This window comes from Pistacia vera, unplaced genomic scaffold, assembly GCF_008641045.1.
Source record: "Pistacia vera cultivar Batoury unplaced genomic scaffold, PisVer_v2 Contig104, whole genome shotgun sequence".
Taxonomy (NCBI): domain Eukaryota; kingdom Viridiplantae; phylum Streptophyta; class Magnoliopsida; order Sapindales; family Anacardiaceae; genus Pistacia; species Pistacia vera.
In genome coordinates this window covers 2,386,915-2,408,463 of record NW_022195071.1, presented here as the reverse complement: position 1 = coordinate 2,408,463, position 21,549 = coordinate 2,386,915, and the positions used below count along the sequence as shown (strand labels likewise).

General features: G+C 35.9%; 4 protein-coding genes across 6 annotated transcripts; 1 reads left to right on the top strand and 3 right to left on the bottom strand.

Moving 5' to 3' along the window:
- Positions 1-1,233: 1,233 nt before the first annotated feature.
- LOC116125955 (protein LIFEGUARD 2) lies at positions 1,234-3,089 on the top strand. The gene is made up of 4 exons (XM_031411668.1): positions 1,234-1,621; positions 1,712-1,825; positions 2,412-2,569; positions 2,669-3,089. Exons 1-4 carry the CDS (start codon positions 1,372-1,374, stop codon positions 2,873-2,875), a joined length of 729 nt encoding a protein of 242 aa, XP_031267528.1. The 5' UTR covers positions 1,234-1,371; the 3' UTR covers positions 2,876-3,089.
- A 1,140-nt stretch (positions 3,090-4,229) lies between these two features.
- On the bottom strand, positions 4,230-7,318 carry LOC116125962 (VAN3-binding protein). Its single transcript, XM_031411678.1, has 7 exons — positions 6,968-7,318; positions 6,739-6,861; positions 5,310-5,748; positions 4,995-5,225; positions 4,849-4,898; positions 4,699-4,756; positions 4,230-4,596 (listed from the first exon to the last, which is right to left on the bottom strand). Exons 1-7 carry the CDS (start codon positions 7,295-7,297, stop codon positions 4,388-4,390), a joined length of 1,440 nt encoding a protein of 479 aa, XP_031267538.1. The 5' UTR covers positions 7,298-7,318; the 3' UTR covers positions 4,230-4,387.
- Positions 7,319-10,442: 3,124 nt separating this feature from the next.
- LOC116125491 lies at positions 10,443-12,743 on the bottom strand. 2 transcript variants are annotated; one of them, XM_031411209.1, is made up of 3 exons: positions 12,459-12,743; positions 11,162-12,276; positions 10,443-10,530 (listed from the first exon to the last, which is right to left on the bottom strand). In XM_031411209.1, exons 1-2 carry the CDS (start codon positions 12,729-12,731, stop codon positions 11,206-11,208), a joined length of 1,344 nt encoding a protein of 447 aa, XP_031267069.1. In that variant the 5' UTR covers positions 12,732-12,743; the 3' UTR covers positions 10,443-10,530; positions 11,162-11,205. The 2 variants fall into 2 exon arrangements, with proteins under 2 accessions (XP_031267069.1, XP_031267065.1); XM_031411205.1 differs by lacking the exon at positions 10,443-10,530 and having other exon boundaries at positions 10,798-12,276.
- A 104-nt stretch (positions 12,744-12,847) lies between these two features.
- LOC116125475 (serine/threonine-protein kinase Nek2) lies at positions 12,848-18,839 on the bottom strand. Of its 2 annotated transcripts, XM_031411190.1 has the most exons (16): positions 18,730-18,839; positions 18,476-18,593; positions 18,111-18,268; positions 17,937-18,003; positions 17,480-17,545; positions 17,180-17,226; positions 17,033-17,078; positions 16,867-16,947; positions 16,722-16,764; positions 16,557-16,606; positions 16,391-16,472; positions 16,247-16,296; positions 15,470-15,543; positions 15,127-15,178; positions 14,261-14,725; positions 12,848-13,768 (listed from the first exon to the last, which is right to left on the bottom strand). In XM_031411190.1, exons 3-16 carry the CDS (start codon positions 18,194-18,196, stop codon positions 13,139-13,141), a joined length of 1,839 nt encoding a protein of 612 aa, XP_031267050.1. In that variant the 5' UTR covers positions 18,197-18,268; positions 18,476-18,593; positions 18,730-18,839; the 3' UTR covers positions 12,848-13,138. The 2 variants fall into 2 exon arrangements, with proteins under 2 accessions (XP_031267050.1, XP_031267055.1); XM_031411195.1 differs by lacking the exon at positions 18,476-18,593 and having other exon boundaries at positions 18,111-18,242; positions 18,730-18,831.
- Between the last annotated feature and the right edge of the window lie 2,710 nt (positions 18,840-21,549).

Below are 21,549 nucleotides of genomic sequence, written 5' to 3'. Positions count from 1 at the left end.
CATAAAAAATGGGATCTATATGTTTTGAAAAGTGACACTCACACCCTTCAAATAGACGAACGTTGGATAAAAATAACATATGCAAGGATTCTATATATGGACTATGGTCATTTGATGTACATCAAGTTAAATGAAATTATTTTCTCTCTAATAAACTATTGAAATGCACTCCTAATCTTTAATAAATTAAAACAAACCTCTTTATTATTCCAAACGCAAAAAAATAAAATAAAGAATATAACCCTAATCTCAAAACGAGAAACACTAAACTAATCTTCATTGCATTATAGCACGCATCTTCTTTGCTACGTTATTGATATGAAAAATAGCATGTGTCTATTTGAAATAATGTTCTTTGTATTCTTCATCTCAATTGTTCTTGTTATGTAAAAAGTTTGATTAGGTAGAAGCCTAGAAGGTATATAGTAATTTTTTTTTTTTAACAAGGAATCATCCTACATAGGGTTTAGGATGTATAAATTGACTTCTAATTTATTCTTGTGGTCTCACATTTAATAATTTCAATATATATCTATTTATAAATACAATAAAATTATCATCGTTTGACAATGACATGTAACATTACATAAGGTTTTCGGTGGCATATACAACATTTTTAAGTTACAGTTTTCATCATTGATTACACCATAAAAGCGATCATCGCATCTTGAATCTTATGAAACTTGCGATGAAGTCAGCACGTCTTTAATAAAGCATATAGAACAACAAAGTGTATCCCATTTCATCTTTGTTAATGTTATTGTTTCAAAAAAAAAAAAAAAAAAAGGAGCTTGAAATTACCTTCTACCCTTACTTGATTTAGTTTTGTTATTAGTTAAAGTGAACCCAAAGAAGATGAGTATATATTTTATAAAATCTCAGGGGTGGTTATTAGTATTTCAAATACTTGTTGGGTCTTTGATGATACTAACATAAACCTCAAGGGATGTGGATGATAATAACAGAGAAGGAAAGGAACCTTATGGCGAAGTATATGCTTCACAACACGATTCCTCTACTAAAGTCACTGGGGACAACACGCTGACGCCATGCACCCCCACCCACATCCTTCCTTCACAACAAAGTCATGTTAATAGCGGAACTACCCCGAGATGTCTAGAATTTCAAAATACTCCACGTGTCAACATCGCGTGTAACCCCCACTTAAAAATAGCACACACGCGACGCATCACGAAATTTCTATTGCGTAGATCTTACATCCACCGGTTCCCCCTCTCATTTCGCAACCGAAAAAATCAAATCAAATTCAAAACAAACTAAACCCTAAACTTTCACTTACCTTCCAACGCAGCAAGAAAATACTTTCTCGTTATCCAAACACTAATTAGAAAAGGAAACGAGTTTTAAAAGATGTGGAGCCAGCCTTATGGGAAGACTGACGTGGAGGCCGGAGCAAGGCCTCTGTATCCGATGATGTTAGAGAGTCCGGAGCTTCGCTGGTCTTTCATCAGAAAGGTTTATTCGATTATAACCATACAGTTGCTGGTGACAATCGCGGTGGCGGGGACGGTGGTTACGGTGCGTCCCATCTCTGAGTTTTTTGTGAGTTCGGGGGCTGGCTTGGCTGTTTATATAGTACTGATAATCACTCCTTTTATTGGTAGGCTTTTTGGTTTTTATTTTTTTATTTTTTGTGTTTTTGTTTGTGGTTCGTGTGTAATTGATTTTGATTTTGTGGAATTTGTTTCAGTGTTGTGCCCGTTGTATTACTATCACCAGAAGCATCCGGTTAATTATTTCTTGCTGGGAATTTTTACTATTTCTCTCGCATTTGCTGTTGGATTGACATGTGCATTTACCAGCGGTGAGTTTGTTTATTTCAATTTCTTTGTTTCATGGTGGAATTTTATTTTTTTTAATGAAGAAACTCCATTTGTAAGTGTTTATTGCTTAATCCAACTAGATTAGGTTAGGAAAATTTCTTGATTGGCAATGGTGTTGGTTGTGTTGATGATAGGTTGCCATTTAAGAGAAAAAGAAATGCTTATAATTTTTAGTATTGTCTTTCTTTCATATCTTTATTGCTTTTACCTGGTAGAACTATTTTAAAAAAAAAAAAAGTAGAAAATAGAAAGGAAACGAGGAGGTTTAATAGATGGAAGCATGGAATTGTTAATGGCTAATACAAGTTATTAATTTGCTGAGGGGTGGTGTTTGTTTCCGTGACGCATATACTTGTATACTTATATTTCTTTATCATACAAAATGAATCCCTTCCTTGTTCTGAAACATCATCATTTTCATTGACTCTTTATTTATTATTTGCTTATTTGTGAGTTGATTTGTACTTTCTCTCTTTTTCCAGCTATTACCAAATATAACATTAACAATCATACTGGAATTTTTGTTATTGCATTACTGAAATTTTTTGTTATTGCATTTGGGTGCAGGGAAAGTTATTCTAGAATCGGTAATTCTGACTGCTGCGGTGGTTGTGTCACTCACTCTTTACACATTCTGGGCTGCCAAAAGAGGCCATGACTTCAACTTTTTGGGGCCCTTCTTGTTTGGTGCTATTATTGTTCTAATGCTGTTTGCTTTAATTCAGGTATATTACCAATTTTGCCAATTCTCTTCTATCATTCTGTATAATTGCATGTCACAGGTTTCTCATTGTATGTTTGAATTATTTCTTTTGTGGTTGCAGATTCTATTTCCTCTGGGTAGAATCTCAGTAATGATCTATGGGTGCTTGGCGTCAATCATATTCTGTGGGTACATTATATACGACACAGACAACCTGATCAAGCGCTATTCTTATGATGAGTATATATGGGCTGCAGTTTCTCTCTACCTGGACATCATTAATCTTTTCCTCTCACTGCTTACTATCTTCAGAGCCGCAGACAGTTGAAGATGATTGCTGAGGTTTTGTTTCTCTTGGCTTTTGGATATAAGAGATTCTTGTTAATTACCTTCATGTTTTTCATTTATTAACGTTTTGCAGATAAATGTGAATGTTGTAAAAACTTGAATGCTATTAATTACAATTAGGATATACCTTTTCTCCATTCTTCGCTGTTAATTAATTGGCACTGGATGTAATAAAGCGTTTGAGATTCCTTTCATTCAGGGGTATGGGAAGCGATTCTATCATTTGCTTGAGCACAATCTTTCATTATCCAATACAACTAAGCAGCAAACTTATTGCAAGGAACTAGTATTTTCCTTTGGGACTTTCCAACGGTTTGCCCATTAAGTTACGTCTTGAAATTCCCTTTTGGTTCACATGTAAGTAAATCTGACTACGAACTTTCTCAAGGTTTTATTCTCCACATATAAATCTGAATTTGACTTGAAAGCCGTTGATCCTTCACCATTTGCGGCATTGATTAATTCGTTAAGTTTTGTCTATCACAGAATTGCTTCTGGGCTAAGTAACCAAGTTCTTTTTTCCTCGCTTTCTATCTGATGTATTCTCATCACTGTTTTTTAAAACCCAATCCGGCCTGGTTGATTGAATTGAACCGGTTCAATTGGAACTCAGAGCTTCATTGGATTGGATTACAAATTTTGCTATTTATTCAAAATTTTAGAAATTAAGATATCAATATGTGAACAATTGAAGGCTATAATGTTAGGGTTTTTGAAGAAAAACTGTTGGTGAGTGTAAAGGTGGCAATGGCGTCGATTTTCAGTGAGTGAATCGATCAGAAATTGTAAAAACAATGTTGGTGAAAACATCTAGCTATCGTCGGTGATTGGGGGGGCGTACGGGGGAGGGGTGAGATGAGTTTGGGTTAGGAGATTGAGTGGAGTGTTATCCTTGTTGGAAACAGGTCCTATTTGCCAATGTTGATAATAGTGTTTGGGGTGTTTTTGCAAGATTTTAAATCTATAAAGACTTACATGTAAATTTTATGGGGTATTTTTGTTAGATTTTAAATTTTTGAACACCAGTTTGATCTATCAATCAAATTGATTAAACCGATCAACCTAGGATTGGATCATTTTGTTAGGTTTCACTTCGGGTTAGGTTTTAAAACATTGATTCTCATTCGGAGATATATATCTTGGTTATAGATGCTCGAATAATGACAAACCCAGATGGATTTACTGTGCATTGATGGAGAATGCGTCAAAAGCAGAACAGATTACAAACTAATTAATAGGCAAACAATATGTCTCTTACAGATTTACATTGCACCATTGATGAGATTCTTTTCACTTTCAACGCAATGACTAGATGCCAGACCCACATAAAAGCATTTTTTTTTTTTTTTAATGCCAAAGCGAATCTCTTTTCATAACTTACACATCAGTTACCCCACCAGCTCTGCATATCCCGCTAGAGCCTAGAGGAATTATATCATTCGTTTTTGTTGTTCAGAAGACTCAGTGGCCTGGCCCTGGCCCCTCAGTAGACTTAAAATCTTTTCTTTCTTTCGGCAACAATGGCGAGAAGTCTTGAGACTCCCTGAGTCCAGATATCATATTCTTTCTGGTTCTTGCACTCAAATTCAACCACCCCTCGTGCCTCTGTCTTCAATCCAAAGTAGTGACGCTGTTCGCCACTGTCGAACAAGTGTCTTCCTGGCCAAGCTGGCATGTCTTTGCATACTCCTAATACTACATCTGCAACTCAAAGAAACTATGGTTTTAGGATGTATTTTGACATCTTAACTGGTTTTTGGTTATCTGTTTACATAAGCGAAGTGAATGGAAAGAACAACTTACTTTTCTTCTTTTTGGTGATGGTTTTTGCAACATGTTTGCTCTTCATCCTCAGTATCACCTGCATTATTAATTTTAATATCATGAAGATTAGATACAATTCACACACGGAGAGACATCACTTAAAAGCAAATGTACTAAAACAAAAGCTACCTGGCCTGTCTTGTTGATGTAAACAGAGACAATTTTCCAGTGAAGGTCACCTGTTCCAATATATATCATACATAAACATTGATGATCAATGACAATATTCCCGTAAACGAACAATTTTATTGAACAGAAGTTGATTAATTTATCACCTGTGCGGGTTCGTTTGAGAAGTTCAGAACCCTTGGCTAGGAACTCTTGGCTACAGGCACTTAGAAAACCATCTCCAGGGGCAAGCTCTCCGCTAAGGCTATGATTATGATGACTGTTATTGCCTCTACCACCAACTGACCCTCCAGTACCCCGCTCCACAGGTAATACCGCTGCAACATTCAGCACCTCTTTCAATGCTCTTGCTTTCAATGTTGCCGCCCCACGTAGAGCTAGATAGAAAAGAAATATTACCATTATTGAACTACGTACATTTCTTCTGGCAAAACAAAATGGTCATTTTATTGAATTTCTACCTGTAGCTGCTGCAGCTGTAAGAGTGAGAATGTCATCATGTGAACGGACATTCACAGCAGAGCTAATGACCGAAGCAAGGTGGTCGCGCTCAGCTCCCATAGCTTCTGCTGCCTCCACACACTGAGCAGCTACCAAGGTTGCCGCAGATGTCACTGCCGTATCCGTCTTGGCAGACTGCTCATTCTTTCTTGAAGATGAAGACGCAGCAGTGGCTGCTGTAACGGCTGCTATGGCAGCAGCCACTGAAGCCACTGAAACAGCAGCGTGGAGCTGCGCATTCTGGGTTCTGCTTTCTTCTTTCTTCTTCTCCTTTCTCTCCTTCAACCACCTCCCCACAGTCTTGGCTCTCCCACCGGGGGTGCTACAAACAATGTTGCTAGCACTAGCGCGTGTGTTATTATTGAATAGGGGTTGAATGGAGTTGTGGCAACGAAAATACTGCATGCATTTAAAAACTCAAATAAAAAATCTTCTTACAAACAAAGACTAAAGGTGTATTTAAGTTCAATTGTGTCACGAAAATTCAACTTCTATATCATCAACCATTTGAACCATCAGAAGTAATAGGCATTGTTGTCAGAATTTGATGAGTTTATCACTGTGTTAATGGTTTCTCATGATAAATTTAACATATATTAAATTTCTGTAGCCAATCAGTCTATGGTTTTACTTTCAAGAAAACAGAGAAAGATTGTTAACGTGAGATGGGAGGGAAAGATTCTGCATAACAAGCCTCATTACCAAAGCTTAAATCACAGAGAAACATGCCAGAAAAATTGTCAGCTTAATCAGCTACGTTACCCAATTCAACACTCCACTGTACAGTTATTTTTGCAAATAAAAACAAAATAAGGGTTTGACTCTTCTGCAGTTTCTCTAGAGGACTGAGGGCAAGACCAGCCGAATTAGCTTTAGGATTGCAATAATTACCACACTAAAATCAAAATAAATTATTAAAAAGAAAATTTTAGTGGTCTAAAGACTAAAAGCAAATCCTCATCTTTTTTTTTTTATTAATGATAAAAGAAAGCTAGCCGTCAAATATAATTACGCAAAGCTAAAATTTGGCCTTAATAAATGAATGTGTTAATTAAGGCAAAAGTTGACCAGCTATTTTTCGTTTGTTGTGAAGTTGGGTTTTGGGCTTTTTGTTGATAAGACACCTTAAACTTAAAAGATAAAGGTTTAATGGGAAGAAGACAAAACAAAAGCAAGCCTCTGTATTTTGTGTGGTGTATTTACTGGATTTCTACTAAAGTAACTGTAACGCAAAAACCAGTGCTAGCAGAAGATGGGTGTGGCAGAAATAAGCAGAGAAAGCTGAGATATTGGTCTCCTTCCTGTCTTCAACGCTTATTTCCTTTCTTCTTCAACAAAAAAATATTCATTCTTGAAAAAACAAATGGGAGTAAAAAACAAGAATAGTACCTTAACGACGTCGTCGAACTCTTCGGAGGGAGACACTGGAGGGCTGTCTGTTTCTGTCAAAGAGCCTCCATTCAAAGGTCCACTACTGTGAGAGAGCCGCCCGGACGTTAATGGTGAAACTTCCTGCATGTATTAAAAACCCGCAAAGAAAAAATCTTTAAGTTACTATTTGGAGCTAAAACAACAAAAATGAAAGCTTTTTAATCTGTCTTTCACAAAATGCACTCACGGATTGAGACATGATACGTTCAAGAACGAGCTGAGAAGTTGCAGAAGAGGCGAAAGAGAACTGATTTGCAGACCCAGAAGCGGCATTGATGAGCTCCTCAGTTTCACCGGCGATATCTTCAGGAATAGAATTTGTAGTGCAAGAAGAAGCACTGGCTGACTTGTTGCAAGAAGAAGAAGGCGCGAGAACTTTGGCAACTTCAAGAGCTGAGACACTCCAAGACCTCGACAAGAACTCCATCGGCCCTCTGGGACTCTCCGGCAAGTGGGTTCCCGGAAAAGAGAGCAATGCTCTTGGAGTTAGAGTAGTACTACTACTTGTTTCTTCCATATAATGTGCTGAATGTGAAGACCAAATTAAAGAAAGTTCTTAAAGAGAGTTCGATGCTAAAGCAACAAGCTATTCTATTCCTATATAAAGAGGTGACTGACTGAATTTGTTTGAGAGTTAATGACATTTTCGTCCCTGAGGTTTGACAAAAGAAAAATTAGATCCAGTAAAATCAGAAAAAAGCCATTTTGCTCCCTGTCAGTGTCATACCAAAATTGTTACATTCCATAAGGGCATTTTTGTCATTTTACACTAATAACTTATGAAATTTTTAATTATAATTCTTAAAATTCAATATTGAAATAAAATAATAGTTAAAAATACTATAAACATAAAAAAAGAGAAGGACAAAGATGCCCTTACATCATTTAATGAAATGTACAATACTCTTGATCTGAATCATCTGATAGGCACTATACTAAAGTGATTTTTTTTTTTTTTTTCCTGATTTTACTGGACTTAGTGTACTTTGTCAAACCTCAGGGACGAAAATGTTATTAATCAATAGTTTGAGTTTTTCGTTCGTTTATAAAAAAAAAAATAAAAAAAGGTCTGGTCAATTATGAGTTAAAGTAAATCAGGGTATGGTAAAGAGGCATGTGAAAATGTAGCTTTCAAATTGACAAGTGGCTTCATTTTTGGTGGACCCTCACTCAATTTTAAGGTTTCAATAGATCAGGAAAAACTTCAAACTATTAGGAGATGCATGTGATGTGATCAATAAATGACTTTTACTTTCAAATCTTCAAACTTTCATCAGTTTTATATAAATACTAAATAGGGCTTTTCTTGCTTTTGTTAGCCTGAAGCTTTGATGGTTTAGCAGTAAATGAAAAAAAAAAGTGATTACCATTCTGAACAAAAGTTTTGTGATTACAGAGAGGGTTGGTTTACTGCTATTCTGCTAATAAGGGCAGACTCTTTTGGGAGCTTTGTGTTTGTTTCTTTTCCCAAAACAAAGATAAACCCCCTCTTTTATTCCTCTTTTGTGACACTAATTTCTTGCTTCATTTTCATCATCCGAGATCGATGCTTTTGTTAAGGGCTTAAAGTTGCTATTTACTCTCTTAATAACATAGATTCCCTCTTTCATATGCCTTCTGTTTTTTTTTTTATAACCGGGGTGTTTGCCTGTTTGGGTCAGTTTACGCGCATCTCTACTAATCCATAAGGCCTATTGAATACCTCGACTAATCTTCGAAATCCATTGAATACCTTACAAACTCAATGTTCTAAGATAAGTCACAAATATAATAGATAGTCCCAAAGTTCAAACCCAAAAAATCAATGAAAGAAGCAAACCTTATTGATCGTCAAGCCAACCCCTTGGAGTTAATAAAGAACATTCATATGTATTTCCTGTAATTTCATACAATTTACCAAGCTCTTTGGGCAAACATCATGGAATTGACACCCACCTAGATGGTCCTCGGCATAGTTGGGACAACCTACAAGTATAAACACCTATAAGCTGGGTATATCAAACCACCATGAACGTTGATTTCAAGAGTGATGGACCACTCCTTAAGTCCTTATATGAGGATTTTAATAGTAAATTCTACCCATTTGTATTGTTACGTTATCAGCCAAAAATTTCAAACAAATTTTAATTAAGAAAAAGATTGCCACGCAAGGTAAACAAGAAAACAGAGTGGACAGCACAGTAAAATGATCATGTTTCAAACCTGTCCCATGTCTTGGCAATGTCCATGGCCGACAAGTTTAGAAGTGGAGACAAATTTAACCTGAAGCCCTGAGGCAAAATTTAATTTTCTACTATAGTTTTTTCCGGACACAAAGCTGGCTCTTCTGTAGGGGGGAGACCTCACTAAACAGACCCCCAAATTTTAATTTTAAAATAGGCGTGCCTGAATACGTCATCATCTTCCTTTTGATCTCACCTTCTCCATTACAAAGCCTTGTGTCTTCTTCCTTTTTCTTTTATTTACTGATCCAAAACAGCTTTCTCTTTTTTGTTTTCTTTGTTTTTTACCTGATGACCACTGCTTTAAAGAGATACCCTTTATTCCCTTCGCCTCATTTAAACAGCTCTCATCTCACCTTTCATTTTCCAACCCATTTGCGTTCTCCCTGTTTCAAGTTTAATTCTATTAATGAGAAACTTTTTAAGAAACATTCCTTTCAAGATTGAAATGTTCCAAGCTTTGAGGCGTGGCCTGAGGCTCCTTCAGCATTTCTCTGTTGCCGAGATGGAGATGGGGGGATGATTCTTTTTGAATGTTGTATATAAATTTTGACATGAATGATAAGTTAAAAATGATATATGACAGGGAAGTTAAAATTGCAGATGACAGTGCAGGCGGTAACAAGATTTTTGTTGGTTTTCTTCTGATAATGAGCAGGACAAATAGCGATGTTTCAAGCCAAAGCTGTAATGCATGCAGGGATTGGGCACTTAAAAGTGCAATTTGTTGATCAATACAAAGCCACTGACCGAGACTATAGACTGAAATAAGTACACAATTTGTCTGTCCAGATTGCCTCTACTTAAACAATGGTAACTACAATTAGAATGTGATGTAAAGAAAGATTTACGGAATACTGAAACTTTGCTATTTCACTCTTTTTGGTCTATGGCAACTTCACCCAAAAGTAGTGTTGGATTGAGAGTCATTCTTTAGGCCTATACAAAAGTTTGGCTTGGAGATCATTCTGATGGTCAGAACAGTTAACTGATGAAAGTAGAATTTTTGCCCACAGATAGTACTTCCATGTAATGTAGCTTAAAATGGAACTAGAGAGACACAATATATCTGCCTAGGTTCTGAAAATATTCATACTTGAAGTAAGACAATATGCGGATTGATTTCATCAATCCCAATGATACAAGCCCAAGAACCAGCAATAGACATTTGAAAATCATTCCTGCATTGCTGCGCAAGCTTGCCTTTGACTAGAACTTAGCATGTTGAAAATCAAATTCTAGAGATTGTGTCCCAAACTGTCCACAATGATATGGCGGGAAGTCTTATCGGGCACAAGAGTGCAGCAGTGTTGAAACCTATGTTCACACAATAGTCAACCGAGACTGTGCAGCATCAGTCAATTAAAATCTTTTTTTTTTCTATGACCGAGGGTGTCCGGGATAACTTGTACACACCTCAACTAATCCTCTGAGGCCTTCAAATTGACGATTGGATAAGCCCCTCAATGGCCAATACCAGGTTTGAGGATAGCAGTAGCACTCACTTCATTGAACAGGACCAAGCTCTCTTGCATAACAAAACTAAAACCAATGACCAATGAAGTTTCAAAGCTAATGTATCAGTGTTCAAACAGTATGGAAGAGTTAAAACTTCACTGATCACAGATCCCAGTACAGTAATACTATATTTCCCGACCAAAATACCGATTTTTATATACCGACTCACTACCCAACAACCCAAATCTCAAAATTTAACTCAGAGTCAGTATGTCAAATCGGTCCTGGGTCGGTAAGCCTAGCATTACTGATCCCAGTATTAAAATTTTAAACAATCCAACAAAAATGCTAGAAAACTGTACGGTAGAGCAATTACATATTTGAGAATCACGTCTTAAGCACTTAGAAGCTCCATTAACAAACAATATTCGCAATTAGCCTCCCCAAAAATCTATATGTTTGATGCAATTACTTTAAGACTGAAACGTAGATTATATAGGCAGCTTAAATTTCATACTTCTTAATGACAAAAGCATGTTATAAAAATGCAAGGACCTTCCGGGACAATGATGCAGCTAAAGACAAATGAAGAATATATGATTGAATGCGATTAAGGACAAGAATGTGATGTTTTTGAAAAACTGATTCAAAGATAGTACCAAGCAATATGATCAGAGGATAGATGTCATAAAGGCTCTTACCAAAAATTGCACCAATACAGACTATTAAAATACAAGGAGCTATTTCATCTATTAGATTGTAAACCACCACCACCACCATAATACTGCTTGGTAGTTTCACATGAGAAATCCGCAAAAGTCATCCCATCCTTCAATCTCAACGAGAGTGGTGGAATGATTTTACGAATTTCTTCAGTCAATCTAATCCCATCCTGCTCGGCAACGTTTCTTTTATCATCTGGTACTCCAGAGCACTGACCATCTAAGTTGCAGTTTTGTGTAGGATAATCTGACATTGAGAAGGTTTTGCTCCATGCAGGTTGCAAAAACATAACAAAAGTTTCCCTGCTTAAATTTTCTAACTTTGCTGGCCTACAAACACAGTGAAGGGTAGAGCGAAGCCTCCCCTTGGTCAAGATATCAGCTGATTCTCCAACCTGAATGATGAAACTTTCAGAAGAAGACTTCACCATCCGAACCTTATTCTTGCTGGGATCGAAAATTTGTAAACATGTATGACCACTTGGAGAAGGGCTTTCTTTATCACAAGATAATGTGTATTGCTCTTTCTCTGTATTTTCCGGTAAATAAGAGGACAAAATAAATAAGGGGTCCGTCAACACAGTGAAGATACCGTAATCATAATGCCACTGCTGCCACAGGTTGGAATGAGTTCCAAAAAGTCCAACCCCATCACTGTTTACATCCACATTAGTGTGTTCTCTCTGTTTTTTCTCACCTGTTATGCAGTCCACCAGATCGTTTTTCCGATTAGCCTGTCTTCTTGAGCTTCCGCTTTTTCTACCAGCTTCTTTTAAAACAATGTTATCCAGTATTGAATGATAATGTATAAGGCGCCCTTTCGCCGTGCACGATTCCAACAAACTGTGCTCAAGCTCTTGGCCACCAATGGCCTTATCACATATTTGTGCAAGACAGAGCCCCAGCTCCATCATACAAAATCCCAGCTCCTTGAAAGTATTGCCAAGATTCTTAAATTCATCATCTGGTAAATCTTGGTCTGAACTCTTTAAATTATCCAATTCCCCGCCTTGTTCATATCTAAGTTGCATAGCGAAAGATGACACATTCCTTTCTGGATTCTTCAAAGGAACATCACTACCCAAGTTATGATCCTAAAATTTTTGGTTAAAATAAGAGCAGTACTAGTAAGTTAAATATCAAAATAGAGAACACTGAAACAAATGTGTTGCACTAATGAAGGTAATATACAGTATCTCAACAGAAATGAGAAGCCGGGTATTTCTATTCTAGGTCAAAGTTTTAATAGGGATTTAGGTAAAGGAAATGGGTTTACCTTAAAAATGCGTTTGCGATGATCTGGGTTGAGAAGGGCGAGCTTCCGAGCGAGCGGGAGGAGGTTTCGCCGAAGATTAGAAGCTTTTGGGACACCAGTGATTGAGAGCAGACCTGGGCCTCTCGGGCCCAGACTTTCCATTATATTTGCCCTTATTGTTTCCAGCCTCTCTACGTCTTCTTTCGAAGATGAAGATGAAGATGAAGATGAAGCTAAGAGCTTCAGATCTGAATAACGGAGCTCGAAAAGCTCTAGGATTTCTGCTTCTGCCATGTCTCCCAGTCCCACAACATATGTTTCGATATAACAACTGATTTATAATGGTTAGACCATTTTATAAGACTTTACAAGAATTGCAAACTGTCTCAGTAATTTGAGGGCAATATGTATGGATTTCTAATGTTTCTTAGGCATTATATAAATAAATCATCTTACCCACAAAACGATTATATATATAAATATAGTTTGATACAGGCAATGTAAAGATAATTTAAGAAAACGTTCCATCTTCATCTTTCTTCAATAATCTTGAATTTCCAAACACAAGCTCTCCTGGGATTGGTAAGATTCCAATCCTCATTGGTTTTCGGTTTTGAAGACTCGGCTTAAACCAAAAATCCTTAGTAAGCAACACACAAAACTATACAAGAGGTGAAATCCATAAGCTATTCGCATTTCAGCTAAACTGCAGTCTCTTTGAAGCTTTTAGCCAACCAGATGGCAGTTTCCCTGGGCGAAACCTTCTCGGGCCCGAATGGCTTCAACAGCACTCCAAGCTCTTCAAATCTCTGTTGTTGCAAAAGCCTAGCACTGAATTCCAGCAACCCTTCCAATGCCTCCGCACGTTGTTGGTATGACGAGGTGTCAAACCGCCGGTTCTGTGCCTCAAAGGATGAACGACTTGAAACACCATTTGGTAGATTATGCTCTGAGCATTCACTTCCATTCCACGCAACTCCATGGCTTGCATCAATGAAATTTGTCCTGGTAGTGGTTCTATCTAGAACCTGTACCGTACACTTGTCCTTTGTAATTGAGCAATCGACACTGTATGGTGAAGAAGAAGAACACACTGCAGATGTTGATGAGGTTCGAGGAATGGGAAAGAAGGGGTCTTCAGATGAGGCCAGGGGGAATTCAGCGATCTTGTCAATTCGTGGGGCATTGACAGAAACATCTGGAGACTTCATGCTGCTGCAAACCTTAGCTCTACAAGGAGTTTCCAAGGTTCCAGCTCTTGTGGTCAATGGAAGAGATGCTCTGCGTGTAGTGTGGGAAGTTTTGCCCACCGGAGTATGTGAAATCGGCAACTGTGACACAAGCATACGGTAAATAATATGTATCAATAGCCATCATCTTCCTAAGAAGATATGTAACCATCTAATTCAGAGATTGTCTACTTGAAATATATTAACTATGAGACCAAGAGAATAAAATTGGTGCTCAGGATCTTAAACATTAAGATAAAACCAATAGATATTATATACAAAAGGAAAAAAACAAATTATCAAAAAATGAGAAAAAGTTATGCATCTATTAAAATTGCTGAACTAGATATTCTGATATTCATAGCTTAAAATAATGGTTTTAATCCTAAGCCAAGCGTAAACTGAACAAAGACTCGGACAAATTTCAAATAATACTTCAAATTTGTTCCTTTTTATTAAAGGATACAACTCCCAGGAAGATTAATATTCTATTTGTCTTGCATGACTATGGAATGCTAAGATATATGCTATAGCCAACAGCTTTCATCCATAAGCAAAAAGATGAATAGCTTGAGTGTTGCAACGCATACTTACCGAATCACGTTTTGAACCAACATGTGGTATCTTAGATGGTGTTGTCTGTCTTCTGGGAGTAGCAGATATTTTTGCTGGTGTTAGCCTAGGGGTTTTACCAACATTCGAGAATTTAATGGATGTTGTCTTGTCAACGCCAATCTCCTCATGGACTACGCCAAATGATAATTCTCTGAATTTTTTATTCAAATAACTTCCAAATTCCCGAGCTCTGTCAGTAGAAGATGGGAAGTCTTGCTCAGTTTCAGATGCAGTTGGATTCAAGGCTCTATCATTGCTGAATGACCGCCTTTTCTCACCACCAGTGCGAATGGAAACAGTATCCAGGTCCATGAATCTAGTTTTCTTGATGATGTTGGAATCTGAAAATTGTAATGGGAAAGTATTCCGTCTGGGGCTATTATATTTTAGATGAATTCTAAGGACATAAGGTTGAAGATGCGGATGACTGAGCAACTCTGCAGCCTGGCATAATCACAATACATTTCACCCATCAGTAAGGTACATTGATCTAGACAAATATTCTCCAAACAAATTCAACATCAAACAATAATTTCCAGCAACAAGAACCCAGCAGTTCAACTTAATATGACACACATGCCAAACATGATACAACATGGACTGTCAAAATAGTTTAACTTGGAACATGCGCCCTAGCAGACAAGTAAGCTTCAATGTCTCCTTTAAACTTAAATAGAATGACATACAGTTGGAACTCCCCTTTTACAAGAATACATAGTCCTTAATCCAATCCTAAATTTCTACACCTTAAAATTTGTAGTAAAAATCTGCAGTCATCTCATGCATATGTTCAAAAAAGCAAAAAAAGATATAAATAAAATTTAATAAAGGGGGAGAAAACATACACTGGGTCTAAGTTCTGGATTTTTCCGTAGCATGCTTTTGACAAGCCCTCGGCTGGGAGAAAAAAAGAAAAAGAAGCAAAAAATATATAGATTAGAAAATCCATGCTATGGTTACCAATCAAGGCCCACATGTCTAGAAATTCAAAAAACAAAAAGGAGCGAAACACTTTTTCAAAAGTTGGGTAATATTGAGAATACGAGAAATTCAAGATCATCTGACATATTTATAACAATTTTCTACAATATTGTCAAACATTCACAAAACTGGACATGACAGATGCAAAATAGTGTATAGACTATAGAAGTAGACAGTGCAATAAGTATAAAGCGGAAAGTAACCTACAATGCGCCTGAGTACACAGTCGGAAGAGGAGCCACTATAGACTTATTTATTTTGTTAATCAGAGCCTGCATATCCTGTTCAGAAAATATAGGAAACCCAAAGTTGATGTGATTAAATCTCTAACATAAAGCAACACTACTAAGATGTCAGGAGCATAATCAAAAATTATAATGAAACAAATCAGATTGAAAACTTCAACATTGTAAAAAATCCATCCATGAGGATAGGTAGTTCGTTCAAGACTGAAATGAATTTATCAATCAAATTGTCACTCATAGTGCCATCAATATGTAGTTTTAATCAATATATCCATCAATGTTACATTTAGGTTCTCATATCTAATAGATTCACATTATGCCTCCATTTCTCTGTTCCCCTCTACTTTCCTACCGCTTTCTCCTACAGTATTTAACATGATAAAGGGCAAAGCAATTTCCAGAATTGGAAAAACTTTGCTCCACTCAAAGCAGTAAAAGAGACTTCACAAAATAACCAGGAATTCGAAATTGAAAATAAAAGAGGTTTTAACTTAGAGAATAACTCATTGTTTTGAAATAGGATTAGGATAAATAATGATAAGGTGAACTCTAAACATAATGTCTTACTGAACATAACAAACCATTCTCTGCAATTGATGCAGAACATCCTCCAAAAAGGAAAAAAATATGGATGTGATTATTTCATTAGCATCCCATTTACAATATAGTGTTATTCAGAGCTGAGACATGGAAAAACGAAAGGGTAAACAGATAGAATGGCTGCAAAACAACAACTTACAAATGCTTTAAATGCAGGCTTCTGGGCACACATTTCATATATGCAGCATCCTGGAAAACACAGAAGGTTAATCATATGATAAAAATACAGAAAGAAAATAGAAAAAATTAACAACTACTAAATTACAAAAAGATTTAGTTTTACCAAGAGACCAAATATCTGACTTGGATCCATAAGGTATATCAGCAAGAAGTTCAGGGCACATATAACTGGGAGTTCCGACTACCTTTATTCGTAGTAGAAACATCATAATGATTAGATCAAGCAGATGGAAATATCAGAATAAATCCATGTCAACAATACTACTTACAGAGGATGCGAGATCATCAGAAGTCAACATTTTAGCAAGGCCAAAATCACCTGCATCAAAAACAAATTTTCAAAATTATATATAATTTCAGGGAAACATAAATGACTGACAGGCACTCTAACATAATGGATCAGGAGAAACAGTAGTCTCAAGTGGATCGTTTACCTAGACGTATGTCTTGATCTCTTGTCAAAAATATATTTGAGCACTGAAGCAAATTCATAAACACCATCAAAACAAAATGGCTGATGAGATTTTACACAATAATTAACTAACGCTCATAGCAATTGAACCAGAAATTCCCAATTACCTTGACATCACGATGAAGAATATGATTGGCGTGCAAGTAATCAAGTGCCATAAGGAGTTGAACAAGCCACTTACAAATTTTCTGAGAAATGAAACAGTAATTACAGTTAAATACAATGATTAGCCTGAGATATACAAAGCAGAAACAAGGACACGGAAGTAATTACCTCTTCAGGAAAAGGAACACCATTGGCCCTTTTTATAGCTTCTGCCCTTTAACATAACAAACGACATTGTGAAAAGGTTAAAGACAAACAGCAATCCTACTAGTGAAGAAATAGCCAAGCAGATGGCAGAAAAGTAACAAAACTTACATGTCTCCTCCTTCACAGTATCCTATGATAATGCAAACATAGCAACCCTGAAAGTGAGGATGCCAAATCGTCAGTTGCACAATCATAAGAGAGACTACAAATTCTTCATAATTTATGTGTCATATTAAATAGACCAAAACACAGAGATAAAAACAGAAATCTTGCACTCTAGTTGAATTCCACAGCAACATAAAAAGAAAGAAGACTTTTATCAAGCCCAAAAGTAACACGACAAATGAAAAGGTATTGACCTGTTATCCATCAATGTTTTTACAGATTTAAGTGGGAATATTTGCTCACCTTTTCCACCCAAGAATCTTTGTACTCCACAATAAACGGATTCCGTACCCTTGAAATAAGCTCCATCTGCAGCACAAGGACCCAAAATGCAAACATAATGCCTTGCTTCACATCTATATCTACTTTAAAAATATTGAAAAATTCAGAGACCACAATGAAGCGTATCTAAGTCTCAAGCAATCTAACATTAGCTATTTTACCTACAACTACCACCAGCCTACAAGCAACTCTGAGAAATTTTAGCTCCCTCTATTTGCATTTTTCTGTTTGACTAAAGACCAGAAGTAGATATCTTTTATTTAAAAAAACATGGTTAATATAATTCATCAACTGGATTTCCACAAAGTTATGATGGAGTATTGTTCATTTATCATATCACGTTTGGTGGAATGAGTATAACGCCAGTGATTCTGCATTTTTCAGTTTAAACAAGAAAAATCGCACTTGAAGCACTGACCTCCTGATGGGCAGATCTACGTGCTCTATCAGTCTGACGAGCAAGCCGGATCTTTTTCAGTACATACCTAGAAAGTAATACAGAAACAAAAAAATAAATCACCAAGAAATACATAAACTCAGTAAAACCTCACATTTAAACCAAACACACGAACAATTAGAAGAAACCTCTCACTTTTTCCTTTCATGTTTATGCCTCACAAGAAGAGCAGAGCCAAAAGATCCTTTTCCAATCTGCTCGAGAATTTCATACTGCTCCATTACAAATTTTAGTTCTTCCCTCTCAGTTTCCCCCTCGTGCGTCTTTCTAAAAAAAAGAATTTTACTTCCACTCTGACAAGTATGAAACACGGAAGCTTCAGATATACAGAAAAAACTTACAAAGAAAATTCCTTTAATGCTGAGTAATTATGCAAATAGTTCTATCAAAACCCATAATTGCGACCTAACGTTAAACACATATACACCAATAATTCTCATAAAGTGATGAAGCAAATTGTCCGTAAAGTTGACAATTGTTACATCAAAGTTAGGGTTTACCTTTTTCCTAAACAATAAAGCCTAAAAACCAGCTTCTCGTCAATAACAAAAGCAACTCTGAAGTGAATACAATAGTGAATAATTGTAGCATTGAGTAGTTTTTCGCCTGTTCCTCAGTCTAATCAACGATTAAATAATTAACCATCATTATTTATCCATAAGGACCATAACACAAAAGCAACTAACCTGTACCAAATGCTATCATAGCTACTAAAATTTTGAATTTAAACAAACAAAAAAAAACAAAAATATACCTGATATTATAATCTAGTTGAAGCTCTGACTGTGCGAATTTGAATGTGACGAAAAGGGAGAGAAGTTTTGAATTGAAAGTAAGGAAACTTCTACCTACTTTAATATTATTTTAATGTTGAAATCATAAATAGAGCGGCAAAAGGATTGGGGAAGGCATTTAAAATTCAAAATAATAAGGTGGAGAGAGAGAAAAAGGTAAAGTGGCACTTTCATTGGATTATTTTAAATGGGCCTTTTGGCCCAATTTAGATTCTTGAATGAGACTGAAAGCGAAAGCTGCGCGCAAGTGGTTGTCTGGTCTTATGGGTGGACCCGTGTGGCGATACGACGTAGTACTGTTTTAACTTTTAAATGTGTAGGAGTCACGCCGGCATTCCGTATTCGGCTAAAGCGTTTATGGAATAGAATTGGGTTGGTGAGCTTGAGAGGATTCTCCTTATTAAAATTTTGATTGGTGGTTGAATAAAAAAAAAATGTTTTGATTTATATATATCTTTTTTATTTTTTACATTTATATTTTAAAAAACTAGAATAAAAATAAATCATTATCTTCAACTGAGTTTTTAAAAACTCCCAAAAAAAAAAAAAAAATTCTAATTATACATGGGATTCTCTATTTTTTTTTTTTTTTTCTTCTAACAAATGAAAACATTAAAGAATGAATATATTATAAGTCTTTTTTTTTTAAATAAAGTATGAGAAAAAAAAGGAAAAAAAAACAACATCCTAAATAAATAAATATGAATTGTCTTGACGTGTGTCCTACGACCACGTGTTAAGTTAGATCATAAATTTTATTTTGATAAGTATTTTATCTTTAAAACACATGTTAAAATAACTCAATAAACATATATTAAGACGACTTAATAAATATGAATTTTTCTTTTTCTTTTTTTTCCTACAATTGTAGACTAATAACAAATTAAGTATAAACTTTGTCACCACTAGGGGTGCAGTCGAACCGAGTAGCTCATGAGCTACTCAGGTTCGACTCGTCGGAAAACGAGTAGTTCACGAGTTCGAGCTCATCTTCAAGCTCGTGAAAAATGTTGAGCTTTTTGGGCTCGATTCGAACTACTCGCAAACTTCTGAGAAACTCGAGACGTCATTCGAGTAGGAGAGCTCGTGAGATCGATTGATTTGTTTCAGCTCACGTATTCAGATTTGCCTTAAAATCTGAAATAAAGACATTCGGCCGAAAACAGAGACATTTTCCCTTCAACCGTATTTCACCTCCGCCAAATCACACCGCAAGATCTGAGACGCCACTGTTGTCCAGCCTTCATCCAACCTTCATTCAGCTACTACCGACCAGCGACCAGCCTTTAGCTACTACCATCCACCGTCGTCTTCCCTTCTTCACTTCTATTACTCTGTTTGAGTTACAGCTTCAAGGTGCCACACATATCAAAATGTAGAAAACTTTGACGATATCTATTGTTACACCCAGCAAGTGGATGCATAGCTCAATATTTTGACACGATCTCTCTGTTTAAACTTTGGGTTTGGGAACATATACTAAGGTTATCTTTTGGGTGAAACAAAAGGTTCTTTATATGTGCATTGTTATGTTTACCAGAGAAATATTTTGTTTGGTTTGGATATGCAAATAATATATATTTTTGTTTATATTTTATGATCAGTTGTCTCAAAAGGAGATAAATTTGGAGAAGTTGCAGAGAATTGCTGACACAAGACTTCCTGAAGGAGAAGGTTTGCCTGCAATAGTTTGGAAGGTATGTAAGGTTTTATTTATTTATTTTTATTGTTAGTAGCATGCTTTTATTCTATTTAATTTTGATTAATTTAGCTTATGTAAATAGTTTTGCAATTTGAAATTTGCAAAACAATATTACAAATGACATTTGCATGATCCTACAATGTAAATGCTTTGGCAGAAAGAAAATGTAGTAAAAAAGAATTATCAATAGTGGATTATTGCCTATCATCTACATGACAATTTAACTGTTAGCTGTTGTTTTAACTTCTTTATTTATTTTTCTGTCATAAGATTGATTATACTAGTTCATTCAGCATTATATGACATGTTCAAGAAAATGCTACATTGAATATCTAACAAATGTCCATGGAAGCTGCTCTGAAGTTGGAGTTCAATTAGAGTCAGTCATACAAAGGTTCTGTTTTGTTGTGTTTAAGTGGGTGAAAATTTCTACATTGCTTGTTAAGATAGATAGTAAATTAAGTTATAGAGGATGATTGGTGTACCATGTGGAAGTTATCTGGGATGTTATGTATTCCCAATGTTTTACTTGGATAAAGTGGTGTATTTCCTAACCTGATGCTTACCTAGTCACTATCTGTCAATCATCCATTAGATAAATTAGGTTCAGCTTACATAGATGGTATTACAAATGAAGTAAATATTCCTACATAGTAAAGTGAAGCAACTTTGTTCTATAATATGGGATAGCCATTTTGTTTCCATAAGGTTCATGTTGATGTATGTATATTTATAAAAAAATGTTTTTATGTTAGTTCTTTTCATGCAAGAAAAATCTGCAGTAGCGCTGATGATTAATTTCCACTTGAAGTTATTTCACAAGAAAAGGGTAGAAGAAAACCCACGTGCATGACTACTTTCTATGATGGGCTATCGTTACCTCTATTTTTACTGCTTCTCTCATCTGAAACCTAAAAGACATGCTTATTCTACTTACTAATGAATAATGATGGCCCCTGCTAAAAAAGTGAACATTTATATATATACTTGTATTTCAATTTGTATAATGGAAATGAAAATATCAATGCATATAGATGTATTTTATTTTGGATACCAATGGGAAACAGAAGTCAATCTG